General features: G+C 52.5%; 1 protein-coding gene across 3 annotated transcripts; it reads left to right on the top strand.

The window, feature by feature from the left end:
* Positions 1-821: 821 nt before the first annotated feature.
* Dact2 (dishevelled binding antagonist of beta catenin 2) lies at positions 822-10,864 on the top strand. 3 transcript variants are annotated; one of them, XM_045158951.1, is made up of 5 exons: positions 1,391-1,439; positions 3,096-3,197; positions 6,551-6,683; positions 7,766-8,044; positions 8,761-10,864. In XM_045158951.1, exons 3-5 carry the CDS (start codon positions 6,632-6,634, stop codon positions 10,434-10,436), a joined length of 2,007 nt encoding a protein of 668 aa, XP_045014886.1. In that variant the 5' UTR covers positions 1,391-1,439; positions 3,096-3,197; positions 6,551-6,631; the 3' UTR covers positions 10,437-10,864. The 3 variants fall into 3 exon arrangements, with proteins under 3 accessions (XP_045014884.1, XP_045014885.1, XP_045014886.1); XM_045158949.1 differs by lacking the exons at positions 1,391-1,439; positions 3,096-3,197 and adding an exon at positions 822-1,040; XM_045158950.1 differs by lacking the exon at positions 3,096-3,197 and having other exon boundaries at positions 1,270-1,439.
* Positions 10,865-14,514: the final 3,650 nt, after the last annotated feature.

The raw sequence follows: 14,514 nt of genomic DNA on the forward strand, positions 1-14,514 counted from the left end.
TACTGAGGAATTGTACCTCAGTCCTTTGGCTTTACAGACAAGCGCTTTAACTGCTAAGCCATCTCTCCAGCCCAAAATTTTTTTTTTTTAAAGAAAGGTCAGTAGTGTGGGTGTGTGTGAGAGTGTGTGAGTGAAATACAGCTCAGTAAGACGGCAAGCTGAAGTGTCTGAAGTCCCTTGGAGAACGCGGCTAATAGGATTTTTAATTAATAAGTTCACAGACAGGAACATGGTTCTTACCACGTCATCACCGTCACCATCACCATCATGATTAGTACTTTAAAATTCTAACCAATGGGCTGGAGAGATGGCTTAGCGGTTAAGCGTTTGCCCGGTTCGAGGCTCGGTTCCCCAGGTCCCACGTTAGCCAGATGCACAAGGGGGCACACGCGTCTGGAGTTCGTTTGCAGTGGCTGGAAGCCCTGGCGAGCCCATTCTCTCTCTCTCCCTCTATCTGTGTTTCTCTCTATGTCTGTCGCTCTCAAATAAATAAATAAAAAATGAACAAAAAAAATTAAAAAATTCTAACCAAAACCTTTCTCTGGCCTTGCCCAAGCTGCCTATTTCCCTCTGCGGAGAGCTCCTCCTCCCCCTATCCCGGCTGGAGAGTGGGGTGCTGGGCACAGCCTGAGGGGGAAAGAGGGTGGAAGGCGGCAGGACCGGCGGGGGCAGACGCTGTGACCCCGGGCGTCGCAAACGCCGCCCCCCGCGGCCGCGATAGGTCCAGCCCCACCTAGGCGACCTGCGAGCCGGGGGCGGGGAGACGCGCCGAGGACGCGCGGCGGCAGCGGCGGCGGCGGCGGCGATTCGGGGTCCGAGCGATGTGGTCGCAGGGCAGCCCCCCGGGACCCGCGGTCCGGGACCGCCGGAGGGTGGGCGCACGACTGCGCGCTGCGCTGGCCGGCCTGCACGAGCTGCAGGGGCTGCGGGCCGCGCAGCAGGCGCGCGTGCGGGGCGCCCTGGGCCTGCAGCCCGAGCCCGGACCCCGCGGCCACGAACTGCGGCTGGAGGCGGCGCTGGCCGCGCTGCGGGAGCAGCTGGTGAGGCCGCTCGGCGTGGGGTGCAGGCGGGCGGGCTGGGCGGCTGCGGCGGGCGCGGAGCCCGGCTGCGTGGGGAGCGCGCTGCGCGGTGGAGCGCGGCAGGTCGGGGACTGCGCGCCTTGCCCCGCGCCGCGTGCACACTGCGTGGCGGTGCGGTCCAGGCGGGCTGTGCGCAGTGCTCTGCTGACGCGGATGCGTTGACTCGATTCCCCCCTGAGGGAGGCTGCGCGCACCATGACCGCGACCAGGGACCAGGTCCTCCTGCTGCACCGCATGGAGGACACCGGGCACCCTCTGCAGAGCGCACTCCGAGTTGCGCCGCAGTGCGCTCGGGTTGCCCTGGGTCCTTGGGGAACCTGTCTGATGAGGACTGTCTCCAGTTTAGCCGCGTGCCCCCAGGTATGCGGGAGGGGGCAGAGGGGACCCTTGGCTTTTGATCTGCAGCCTGCATCTCTCCTGCCATCCTGAGTAGACCGCTGAGGTTCCTCCTGGGGACCCTGACCTAGTGTAGGGCCCTATGAAACGGCTTCATTACTAAAAACAGGTCAAAACTTCGTGCCGTAGTGCAATGTTATTTTTTATTTTAAACTGTTAGGATTTTTTTTTAATGTAGTTACCTCTGTTACTCTAAGCGGAATTTCTGTCACAGTGGAAATTCAGATCTGTCCTGTTCAGAGCTGCCTGCTTTGCAAAGTCCGAACTGGGTGAGGCTGCTGCTGCGTTCCTGTCCGCTTAGCTCAGAAATGTATAAAGCTTGGGATTAGAGAATCAGGAAGCCCGGTGTCTAGAGAGGCTCCCTGGGGCTCTGGCTATCTGCGCAGAGTGTCCGAGTGGAGAACCGGCCGAGGGTGGACAGCGGCTGGCAGCTCAGGTCTGGGGGAGGCCAAGCTGTTCTCTGGGAGGGACATGGCTGTTGTGTCCTGAGCCCTGTACAGTCCCCGGGGACTAAGGCATCACAGCAGGTGATGTTCCTTGGAGAATATGACCTCAGCCAGGCTCACAAACTCCCCCTCAAGGGGGCAAGAGCTCGGCTGATGATTAACTTGGCTTCAGTAATAGCCAAGCCCAACCTGGGAGCACTTACACTCAATTACCAGTAGCCTTTTGGGAGAGATCAAACAGGCTTTTTGTTGAATTTCTTTTTGTTTTCTTTTCTTTTCTTCTTCTTCTTCTTCTTTTTTTAACCTGAGGACCAGAAGGAACATGTAGACTTTGTCTTGCAACTTTGTTCTTGGGATGGATTGTGTGATCAAAAGAGAAGAGGGATTGAGTTTGTGTGCCGTCAGCCAGCACTTAACACTTTCACATTTTCCTTACAGAAAAAGAGCTATGGACATTGTTAGCTGTTTAATAAAGAGTGAGTCGAAGGGCTTTAGGGTAGAGCAAGTGGCCCTCCCCCAGGCTGGCTGGACTCACCTGACCCACAATCACCATTCAGGTGTGAAGACAGGAAGAGGCCCACCCGCCCCCACAGCATCCTGCGGGGAGTCTCATTGAGGCTCTTCGCGTTTCTAGGGATTTAGCATTCATCAGATGAGCTGCTCCCTGCTAATTTAGCGTCAAAAGTCACAACGAGCTCAGCAGGAGCTGCTGAGCAGGATTTTGTTGAATAAATAAATTAGTGACTCTCTTGACTGGAACAGAAGGAGAGGTGATTCAGCACTCAGTTCTCCACGTTCCAGACTTCTCTGCTAGTGAGACCCATGCCCTCTGACCCCGTGTCTGCTACAGGTGGCCATCTGGACAGTTGGCTGTGCCTGTGGGTGTGTCCACAGGCACGGAGACTTGTCACTTCAGGAAGTGGCTGTTGTTTCCACTCTCATAAGGGTTGGGCTCCCCAGCCACACTTAAGTCAGACATCATCCACCCACTGGCACTATGCCAGGACTGACTGCTCCATCTTGCACCAGTACTACCCAATCCAAGGCAGAGGTGTCTCAGGACTGGAGGCCAGCCAGGGACCCTGTAATCTTATCCTGGAAAATTCCTGCTGTTGGTTTTGCCGGCAGTGATTTGTTCTGAAAGTGGTAGTATTCATCTCTTCTATCCCCGCAGGCTCCATCTGTTAACAGGATGCCCGCGATTTTCCGTGGTCTACCCTGCTTGCTTTGAGAAAGCACAGGACACAAACGAAGCCAGGCTGGGAGCTTGACCAAGGTCAGGATCTAGGGTCCAGATCATGGACTGGACCCTGCAAGACTTCCCTAGGGCCATTTGTGATTACATCACAGAGCCCAATGGTCACTGTTGATTGATGGAGTCCTTTCAACTCAGGTGTAACTTTGCACCCCTGCAAGACAGAGGTATCACCAAGTAGTTCATGCATTAAATCCTTCCTTTGTACATTATTAACTTTCAGGGAAAGGAAGGAAGGGTCTTAGATATGATCTCTATATCCTGAACTTGGAATATGCCATGAAGGCTGTTTTTTTTTGTTTGTTTTTTGGGTTTTTTTTTTTTTTTTTTTTTTTTTTTTTGCTAAGATTACAGAGTAGAAGTGTGGGGTAGAGGAGGGAATGAAATCATTTTGTGGAATGGAAAGTGAGCCTTTTAAACTGATCAGACTTTTAGTGATACCCTGGAATGGAAGCTCTCGGACATTTGTGATCACTAGACTTTTCCTGGAAAGCTGGTGAATGTACAGGGTCTTGGGCTTGCCCAGCATCTGCCAGTGTAGCAGTGAGTCCACCATGGGGACTCTGATCTCTGAGTCAGTGTTTCCAGAGCCTGACATCAGTCTGAGACTTGTAGACCAGAGGCAGGCTCAGGTGGTCTAGGGCTTGCTGCTGAAGCCCTCCCTAGGTCTGCACACTCCATTGCTGTGCTTCAGACTGGCTTCGTAGCCAGCCATGCCCAATGCTGCTCATACGGGCATTGAGCACAAAGTCCTATACAAAAAAGTGATGAAAAACACAAACATGAAAACCCAAGTAAGGAGTGAGGGAGGGCTAAGGAAGAGTGTCCGTGCTGGTGGTGGGCTTCCAGCCAGGCAGAGGAACCCAGAAGACCCAACAAGGACCCTGGGGGACGACCCTGGAGCTGTCAGTCATCAACAAGAAGCTAGACACTGAGACTGGCTGGCTAGAGGCTACCTGCAGAGCAGCTGGTCCCCAAGTGCACGATGCACACAGGGGCTGAGCTTTGGGAGGGCGTGAGGTGGAGACCCAGCGCTGGCGTGGGCCCCAAGGCTCTATGACAGGAAAACCCCACACCAACCCTGGGTGAACTCAGGGCTGGTTTTGTTTGGCTTGGTTGTCGTTGGTGGTGGTGGTGGTGGTGGTGGTAATGTATGCATGCGCGCACCAGTGTAGACCTGCCATGGGGAATGGGCATTATGTCCAAGAACAGCTCTGCCCCCTCCTTCCTCCTAAAGACAATGCTTCTCCATTACTTGTCACTGCATGACCTCTCTAGACAGCCCATGAGCTTCTGGATTCTCCCGGCTCTGTCTCTCATTATTGACAGCTCTTTGAGATTATTTTATGTCCAGCTTCGCGTGGATACTGGGGGCTTGAAAGCAAGCCAGTAGGCTTGCAAACAAGTGCCTCTAATGCCTATGTCATCTTTCCAGTGCCCAGCGGGTAACTTGGATGGTACAGTTTTGCTCAGTCCCTGACTGACTGTACCATGGCCCATCTACAGATGATACTATGGCTTCCAGACCTTCTTCCTCTTCAGACCCTTGAAGTCGCTCTGACCTTCACTTGGGTTCTGGAAGAAAAGCTGAGTGGACCGAGATGATCAGCTAGGTGCTCGCCCAGACCAGTGTCCACCCTAGCTTGCCCTATGAACAGGAAGTCTTCACTGTGGTTCTCACTCGGGGTGACTTGTTACCCTGCTGTTACTGGAGGTATTGCCATCACTTGCCTGAGCAGTGTGAGCCACAGTGTAGGCTTAGCCACTTATCTCCCCAAAGGTTAGTTGGTAAAGCAAGCAATGTTGGCAGCCATCCTGGAGTCAAGATGAGGCTAAACTCTCGGAAGAAAGAGATCTCTGCTTAACTAACACTCGGTGCTAGTTTGTGTGTGTGTGTGTTTGTAGGATTGACATGTATATATGATGTCCTCATGAAGGTAGAGAGGTGGCACACGTATGTGTGCTCAGAACTGATGTGTATATATGCTGTCTCCATGATGGTAGAGAGGTGGTACACGTATGTGTATGCCTATACACACACACACACACACACACACATGACTATGTGGTCAGTACTCAGAGTAGCTCACTTGTAGAGTTGGGATGATGCCAGCCTGGAGGAGACAGCCCCTGAGACTGGAGCTGGGATGTGTATTTCTGTACAAGAAGATGCTTGTGGCAAACTTTCTTTTTTAAAGGCGTGTGCCACCACACCTGGCCTTAAATTTATTTTTATTTATTTATTTGACAGAGAAAGAGGGAGAAGGAGAGAGAGAGAGAAAATGGGCATGCCAGGGCCTCCAGCCACTGCTGACAAACTCCAGACACATGTGCCCCCTTGTGCATCTGGCTAACGTGGGTGCTGGGGAACCTAACCTTGGTCCTTTGGCTTTGCAGGCAAATGCCTTAACCACTAAGACATCCTTACAGCCCCTGTGGCAAACTTTTTGAGTAAAGTTTGAATTTCCTATTTTGAGAACCTTGGGATTCTGATGGGTTCCATCTTCCCTAAAGCTTCCCCAAAGCCAGGCATCTAGCAGTGTTACTCAGAGAGGCAGAGGGAGTCAGTGTATGGCAGGCACCCTGGGAAGTCAGATGGCGCCACAGGCCAAAGGGTCACTACACTAAAGACCATGGGCCACAGTAGATTCTCCCTGGAAACTGAAAGCAAACAGAATGAAACTTTCACCTGTGGCACCTGTTTCTCATGAGATGTGTCATTTTGAATCCTTACAGGGAAATAGTTCGTTGGGAATAGCTGATGTATGTGAGAAGTCCTGCACTGGTGAAAATATCTGGTGCCTGCAGTGTTTTTGACTGGCACATGTGGGGTGTGTATGTTGTACCTGCTTGGTGAGTTGTGTATATGTGCTGTGTGTGTAGTGTTATATGTATTTATGAGTGTGGTATGTGTGGTCTGTGTGGCATGTGTGTAGTGCATAGTGTGGTGTGTGATCTGGGTCATGTGGGTATGTGAGTTTGGCCTGTCGCCTGTAAGAGGTGTATGTATTGTTGTGGTGGGACTGTGTGTATGTTGGGTAGGTGATGTGTGTGTATGCTATGTGGGTGTGGTGTTATGTGGGTGGTGTGGGTGGTATGTGGCATGTATGTTGGGTGGTATATGGTGTGTGTGCATGTGCATTGCATAGGGGGGTGAGCAAGGGTGACCCCTTGCCTGGCCCTTCCAGCAGAGCGAGGGTATGGCTTCCCTTGTGCTGGAAGCAGCTACCCCCAAGGGCATCCACTTACCACCGGCATCTGGGCGTTCCTGGCATCTTCACGATGGGCCTGGTTTTGCCACACGGTCCTCAATTTGGGTTTCTGCACTTGCAACAGGTTCGTTTAACTTCCCTCCTCTGTTGCTACCTCCTTAGTCACGGTTACGACGACAGGATGCTGGCCTGAAGACCCACTTGGACCAGCTGGACCAGCAGATAAGCGAGCTGCAACTGGACATGAGCCGGTCGTCTTGTGAAGCCCCTGACAGTGATAGCAGGCCCAGTTCAGGTATGGCTGGCAGTGCCAGGCTATGAGGGAGACACTGCCGGGACCCCATCCTCCAGGCGGTCAGCACAGTCTCTTCCACTCTTGGGGGCCCTGCCTGACATGAGAGAGTGCCCTTGAGCTGACCTGAAACTTAGGAGGCCATTGGTAAATGTAGGAATGCAGTTTATGTTACTGAAGATCACTAAGTGTTATTCAGATGCTTTAATAAATACTGAAAAAAGATATGTACAGATGAAAGAGTTTATATGTAACACATATATTTATAATACATATGATCCAAGATTTATATTTCTATGTAAATTCTATAATAGCATGTATTATATGTGTTATAGACACACATACAACTAAGTAGTATAAAGTACAAAAGTATCGCTTTTGATAAAAACAAAATATCTTCTGAGTTCCTGGTTGGTGGATGCCCATGGAGCATGTGGATAATGATTTTGGGGAGCACAGGAACATACGTGCATAGGAGTCTGCACAGCCTGTGAGATGAACAAAGTGCCCCTCCCTCCTAGCGCCCCAACTCAGGCATCACGAAAGTCATTGCTGGCATGTGTGGCCCTGGTCCCTTTTTCTTTCTACATAATATTCTTCTGGTGAGACATGGAAACATAGACCCTTGACTTAGGGTCATGGTGGTCATAGGCCTGGGTGTCTCCAAGTCCCCCAGCGCTCCCAGTGCTTTCCTCTTGGTCTGGCCATGCTACACAGCCTGGGCCTGATGGGTCCCTGACATGGCCCGTGTGGCCACACACTAACTCAGTCATGCACAGGAAGGGGAGAAAAGATGGCGATTGAGGTCCATGGGGTGGGATGTGGGAAGTGGCCACATGGTTGAAGGATCTTCTGGCTGGGAAAGGGGTGGGCAGCTATGGGAGGCAAGTGAGTCGGTGGTTCCCACAGCCACGTGCATGGTTACAGGGAAGACTCTAGAACATCCTGCCCTATGCTTGTCTTCTCAAGCCCACCTTGTCCCAGTGTTTCTCCATCCCTTTCTGTGCCAGAATAAGCTGAGAAATGAGGGTCTCAGGCCCCCCTGCCCAGCATGTGTACTCACTTGCAGTGTCTGTTCCGTCCAGGCTTCTACGAGTTGAGCGACGCTGGCTCCTGTTCCCTGTCCACCTCCTGTGCCTCTGTTTGCAGTGACCGTCTCTCCCCTTCGCTGGGCAGCTGGCTGCCTGTGTTCCAGCCTCCTAAGAGCAGGCCTGGCATGGGGGACTGGCGGCCCCACTCTGCTGATGAGACCACCGTGCCTGCGTGGAGTCCCCAGCCCCGTGAGGAGGGCAGCAAGCCCTTGCCCAGTGCAGATGACGTGGGTCAGCTTCGCAGCATGTTCCGGCCCAGGCCAGTGTCTACAGGTAAGAGAGAGGTAGGAGAGGACCAAGAGACTCATGTAGAGAAGGGCACAGCAGATGGTGTGCCTAAGCTCGCTGGGACAAAGCAGAGATGCCCCACATGGAGTGGGGCACTTGGCATAGCCAGCGCATGGAGTAGAAATCCAGTGCTGCTCTGTGTATGGTGGGCCAGCTGCTCCAATGATGTGGGGTTTCTGCAAACACATCTTCAAAAGGTAAATGCAAAGTGAGACAAAGACCTCCAGAAACACTGGTCCCGCCACATTTGCAGTGACACTCCGAGCGTTTGTGCAGAGGTGACTGGCTCACCCTCGTTCCTGTCACGTGCTCTTGAGAGGAAAAGATCCTACCGGATTTGTTTTATCTCCCACACAAACCTGGGCTTGGTCCAGCCCTGTTATCTTCATGGAAAGTGTCCCTGCCTTCACTCTCAGGCCTGGGGACACCAGATACTTTCTACTGTGATTATCTGTCCTGTGTGTGGCTTTGTCCTTGATGGCCACCAGGCCCTGGCTAAGGGAGGGCCCTGCGCTTCTTCCTAGGAGCAGGGATCAGTCACATGACACCTAAACTAACACCCACCCAGAGCTGCGGGGCTGGGTGTGGGCCATTTCCTGGTGGGCTCGCTCGCCCCCACGGTGACCAGGAAAGCCAGGGAATGGGAGCAGGGACACGGATCCTGCCTTTGTTGATGCACTTTTCATGCTCTCATTCCCCAGGTGACCTCGAGAGAGTCCTTCCTGCTGAACTGGGGCTCCAGGGAGCTGGTGCTGGTTCAATATTCACCTCCTTCCTCTGCCAGGGCACAGAGGGTCCAGCCCACATGGTGGACCCCAAATACCAACGTGACCTGGTGGCCAGGGGTGGCCAGGAGGTGTACCCATACCCCAGCCCCCTGCATGCAGTGGCTCTGCAGAGCCCCCTATTTGCTCTGACTAAGGACACCTCACAGTTTGATAGCTACTCACCCTCTAGAGAGCCCCCTTTGAGCCCAGGGGGTCTGAGTGGGACTCGATCTCGGCCTATCCCTGAGCTGGGCCCGGCTGAAGCCTACATCGACAGGCTTTTGCGTCTACGGAGACGAGGGGACCCCTCGAGGGGCATTGTGGGGGAACAGGGAACCCTAGGACATGATACATCCTCTTTCCCACAGAAGCCCTGTAGCCAGAGGTCAGATAGTGGAATTTTACTCAAGAAGCTGATTCCTAGGAGGGGTGGGGGAGGGATGGTGCAGAGCAGTGATGTCAGTGAGAACACCCTCAAGCAGCAAGGACCCGCATCCCCCGTGGACCCCCAGCCTCCCAGCAGTTCTTCAAACGAGGGAGCCACACTCAGAAAGCCTGCTGTCCGTGGCGATACCGCCATGGGCCCCTCCTCTTGTCTCCAGACCCACAGTGACTATGGCCAAGGACAAGCCCTGTCCCCCTCTAGGCTCCTGGGCCCCGAGAGTCCCCCTCTGGCCCCAGGACCCTTTGTCCACCCACTCGGCAACACTGGGGAAGCCCCTTCCTCCACAAGCCCGAAGACCGGTCCCCCCCAGAGCAAAGCCACAAAGATCAGGAGAAGGGCCAGTGACAAGGTGCCACGTTTAGGGAAGCAGCTGCCTCCGCGACCAGAGAGACAAGGGGGCACCCAGGTTGCTTCCCAGCTGCCCCGGGAGTGGGACCCCTCACCCAGGCCCCTGGGGGGAGGGCTCAGCAGGAGGCCTCCATTGGCCAGGGAGGCTCCTGGACGCTCTTGCTCTGAGTCCACCCTCTATCCTGTTCCCTTTTTTGTCCCCTTAATGGTGGCCCGACAGGAGGGTTACCGTGCATCATCCCAAGCCCTGTTCCCAGTGGAGGCAGCCCCCCTCAGCTCAGTGGCCAGGAGGAAACAGCGCAAGTGGCAGTCTACTGTGGAGATCTCAGCCAAGCCCCGCCTGACCAGCGGTCCGGGGCCCAGCCTGGGGCCTCCCCGGCCTCCAGCTAGAAAAGCAAGTGGTCCGTGGGCTCGGGGCAGGCCCACTCTAGCCCGTCAGGATGCCTATGCCAAGAGTGAGTCAGAGCCCTCGGACCACTCGGCCGAGTGCAGTTCCCTGTTCCATTCCACCATCGCTGAGACGAGCGAGGGGGAGGCTAGCGACCACACTGCCAATCGCTTTGGGGACCAGGAGTCCAGTGACAGCGACTCAGAGGACAGTGTCCAGACTGGCGGCGGTAGGGACGGTGCAGAGGCTGGGCAGAGAGAGCAGGCCTGGCCTCAGGTGGCCCCCCGGCATCCCCTGAGGACCCCAGGAAGCACCAGGCCAACCCTGCCACCCGTTCCCAAGCTGTGCCGCATCAAGGCCTCCAAAGCCCTGAAGAAGAAGATCCGCAGGTTCCAGCCGGCAGCACTGAAGGTCATGACCATGGTGTGAGGTGGGCACAGGTGTTCCATGACAACCCCAGGCCCCTTACACGCTGGGTGATGAGCAGGTTGGCCTTGATGCCACCCTGCCAGTTTGCTCAGATTTTGAGTCACCCATGGCTATGGTCGTGAGTTCCATGGAATAATTTCCCTCCCAGCAGCAATTCATACATTTCCGTCATGTAACCCTAGCCAGAGTTATTCCTGCATCACACCTCTGGCTGGAGTGTGGACAAGTGCCGGAATGTTAGGCTACCCCTCCCCCAGCATCTTAGAGACATTGCAGCCTGTGTGCTAAGAACGATCTGAATTTGAACTCCGTGTTGAGCTTGAACATGAGTGAACACACTGTGCCATTGTTTTTGCAAATAAAAGCACCAGGTTTCCTTTCCTTCCCCCCTCACTGAGAGCGCTGAGGGGAGGCAAGGCATTTTATGAGTTCAGTCTGAGCCCTGATTGCAGCGCGCGCGAGTTGAACATAGACGTGATTTGGAAGCCAGGCATGGTGGTGCATTCCTTTAATCCTGGAAAATGGGAAGCAGAGGTAGGAGGAATGTCATGTGTTCAAGGCCAGCCTGAGACTAACAGAGTGAGTTCCAGGTCAGCCTAGGCTAGAGTGAGACCTTGCCTTGAAAACAAAAAGAGAACTGTTTTGAAAAGGTATCTTTTTGTAGTTGTTTTGTCTTTTTTTTTTTTTCTTAATGTGTGCGGGGGCATGTGCACACGTGTGTGTACATGCATGTGGAGGCCAGACTACAACCTCAGATGTCATCCTCAGGAGAACTGTTCACCGTATGTGTGTGTGTGTGTGCGTGTGCGTGTGCGTGTGTGTGTGTGTGTTATACACACATATATATGCCCAGGCAGCACCCTATGTGCTGGTCTACAACAGGATGTGCTTGGTGTCCAGCTTCATTGCATTTCCACCCCTTCTTGTCTGAGCTCAAATCTTTTATTGACTCTGGTTACGTGGGCTGTGGAGGCGGGCAGTCTCAGCACTCACTATTCACAGCAAGCACACATAACAACTGAGCCATCTCTTCAGCACCCCATCCACCTTTTTTGAGACAAGATTGCTCATTAGTCTGAATCTCATCAATTAGGCTAGACTCACTGGCCCATGACCTCCAGGAATCCGCCTATCTCCACCTCCCCAGCACACGTTCCTGGGTCATTCTGATGCTACGCCACAGGGGATAGGGGGCGGTACATCCACAAAGCTCCCACTCCAACAAGCACAGTTGGCAAAAGCTTTCAAAAGAAGGAGGCAGGGAAAGTGCCTGAAAATACTAGTCAGCCTCTGGGTGCCAGATACTTTGGTAACAAGTAGCTGGTAGATATGAACATTTGTAAGATTAACATTTTAGAACAAAGAAGTTAATATCTCCTGGGGAAGAAAGAGAGAGGAGAGAGAATATGCTATGGGGCTTTTGAAGGGAAGGAGAAAGCAAGGGTTGTGACCATACCGAAATGCAAACCTTTCAAAGGGGCCTGAACAGTTTTTGCATGGGAAAAATTCCAACTACAGCCTGTACCTCCTGGACTCAATCTCCCTTGTGCTTTGTAGAACACTGTGGTAAAGTTTAAAGAAACAGTAAAGAGCAGTCACAATTAAAGGCATTATTGTAAAAGTACATTTTTGCCACTGTGACAAAATGCCTGGCAAACAACTTTAAGGAAGAAAGATTTGTGTGGGCTCATGGTTTCAGAGGGTTCAGCCCATCATCCAGGGAGGACATGGCTCTGCTGCTCAGTTCATATGTTGGTAGCTCAGGAAGCAGCAAGATAACAAGGTAGGGCATAGTCAGAGATAATACACCCATGTGGACAAACCCACAGCAACCCAGCTTCTCCAGCCAGACCCTTGCCTTCTGTTTTCAGAACCCCCAACAGTAGCACCAAGAGCAGGGGACCGAGTGTTCAAACATGAGCCTGTGGGAGTATTTCATATTCACAGGATCTTCATAATGAAAAAATGTATTTAGTCCAACTTTTCATTGTCTCCCTATTTTTAATAGTTCCAACATTGTTCAAAAATTGTATAACCAGACTCTTAGAAATCTCTTAGTGTGAGCCCCTGCAAAATTTTTGAAAAGAAGTTATTCCAATGTATAATGCACAGAGTAAATACTCCCATTCCAAAAGGGAGGAGCAGGGGCATAGAAAGGAGGGAGTGGGGGCCAAAGCAGGGGGAAGCCAGCTGGAGAACGTTAAATCCTACAGCCTTGTGCCCAACATTAGAGCGCGTGGCATGAGCGGCCAGCCACACCTCTGTGACTATTGTCTGCTACTCCTTTGGTCTGACGCCCTTCGGTGCCTGTAGCATTTCTAGGCAAATGCTTCGCAGTTCTGGCATCTTCACCATCCAGGGTCTCTATTGTAGCTTGGCTTTTACCCTCAAAGTTCCATGCCTCTTCCTCTGAGGGCTTCCTCCAGGAAATCCGCACGTTGCCTGACCTCACAAGGTCTCCTTGGGAGTCTTGGTGGAAGTCTCAGTGTCTTGCATTCTGCATGCCTGTACCAGGAACAGGCAGAGGGCCAGTGAGTTCTGCTGCCAACTTGAGAAGAGTTCCCCGAAGAGGAGCTGCAGGAGACACCGGCTGCCTGAGTGGTTAAGCCAATCTCTGAGACGTCCTCAAAGGCACATTCCTGTTGTCTCAGCTCCAAGTGCCTATCTTCTTTTCATTGGCTCTAATCTTTACAGCCTCGTTGTCCACAACTTTACAACATGCTCTTTTCCTGGCCAAACTGCATGTTCTCCAAATTATTCTGCTCTGCTTTGTCTTCTAATTCTGATAACAAACCTGGCTAAAAGCAGCCAGCAATAACCACAGCACAGTCTCACTCATGCTGTGCTGTCTTGAACTTTCCTCCAACAAATTTATTTGCACATTACTTTTGAATTCAGACTCACTCAAATTTTCAGGACTTGGAGAAATATAGACATTTCTTTGCCCGAATGTAGCATGACTGGCCTCTTGTCCAACTCACAAATATCCTGGTTCCCAGCTGAAACCTCATGAGCATAACCTCTACCGCCAGCGTTCTGACCTTGCAAGCTCACCTGGAATTGCCCATTGAGCTCTGCGTACAGCATTGTAGGGCATTTCTATCCCATATCTCCAGAGTCCCTTTCAATTCCTTCTGCAAACTAGTTGCAAATGCCTAAGAACCAGATCTAGCATAGCAGTGCCCTCATTCCTGACACTGAAATCCTTATTAGTGCTCTCTACAGAAATAGAACTTATAGGGTTGGAGATATGACTTAGTGGTTAAGGTGTTTGCCTACAAAGCCAAAGGACCCTGGTTCAATTCTCCAGGACCCACGTAAGTCAGATGCACAAGAGGGCACGTGCATCTAGAGTTCGTCTGCTGTGGCTGGCAGCCCCGACATGCTATTCTCCCCCGCCCCCTGCCTCTTTTACTCTCATAAATAAATAAATGTTTAAAAATTAAAAAAAAGAAATAGAACTTGTACATTTACTGCCTCAGTTTACACACCAGGAGGCTGAGTAATCCAACAAAGGCTTCATGCCAGTCTGGCCACTGAGATATGTCTCAAAGTCCTGACCTGGCCACCTGGGTCCCTGTCCAGTTCTGGGCATTCTCCCTGTTTGCCTCCTAGAGAGATGGCAGGAAGTCCTCCGCGTCCAGTCAGCACTCTTGTCGATGTCGTCTCTTCCTGGAGTTCCACAGTTGGGAGGCTCAAGGGTCCTGCATGGAAAGTGTGCACTTCCCTCACCACCCATGAGGACATGTGGCCTTCTGGAGCTTGGGCTGTGCTGCTGGCTGCGACAACAGACCATCAGTGTAGAAGGGGACATGCCAGGTTGGGACAGCTCAGTATTGCTAGGGATGCCCACCTTCCTCTGCAAGCTGCCTTGATGTCTTCACATTCAGGCACCAACACACCTCCAAAAAAGGCTACCTTGTAGCTGATTGAATATGGACTTGTCTATACAGCCATGCAACCTTACCCTGAAAACCTTGCAGCTTCTAATGAAGCCCAAGGAAGGAAGAGCCATCAGTGGCCTGATGTGGACCCACCACAGCCTCCTTCTACCGTCTTCGTATCCTTACCTGTCTGA

Source organism: Jaculus jaculus, chromosome 9 (genome assembly GCF_020740685.1).
Source record: "Jaculus jaculus isolate mJacJac1 chromosome 9, mJacJac1.mat.Y.cur, whole genome shotgun sequence".
Classification (NCBI taxonomy): Eukaryota; Metazoa; Chordata; class Mammalia; order Rodentia; family Dipodidae; genus Jaculus; species Jaculus jaculus.

Excerpts from the sequence above, each read along its gene's own strand:
- Dact2 (XM_045158949.1), top strand. The coding sequence starts at position 822 with ATGTGGTCGCAGGGCAGCCCCCCGGGACCCGCGGTCCGGGACCGCCGG. Across the intron at positions 1,041-6,550 it reads CCGCGCTGCGGGAGCAGCTG|TCACGGTTACGACGACAGGA; the intron begins GTGAGGCCGCTC and ends CTACCTCCTTAG. Across the intron at positions 8,045-8,760 it reads GCCCAGGCCAGTGTCTACAG|GTGACCTCGAGAGAGTCCTT; the intron begins GTAAGAGAGAGG and ends CTCATTCCCCAG.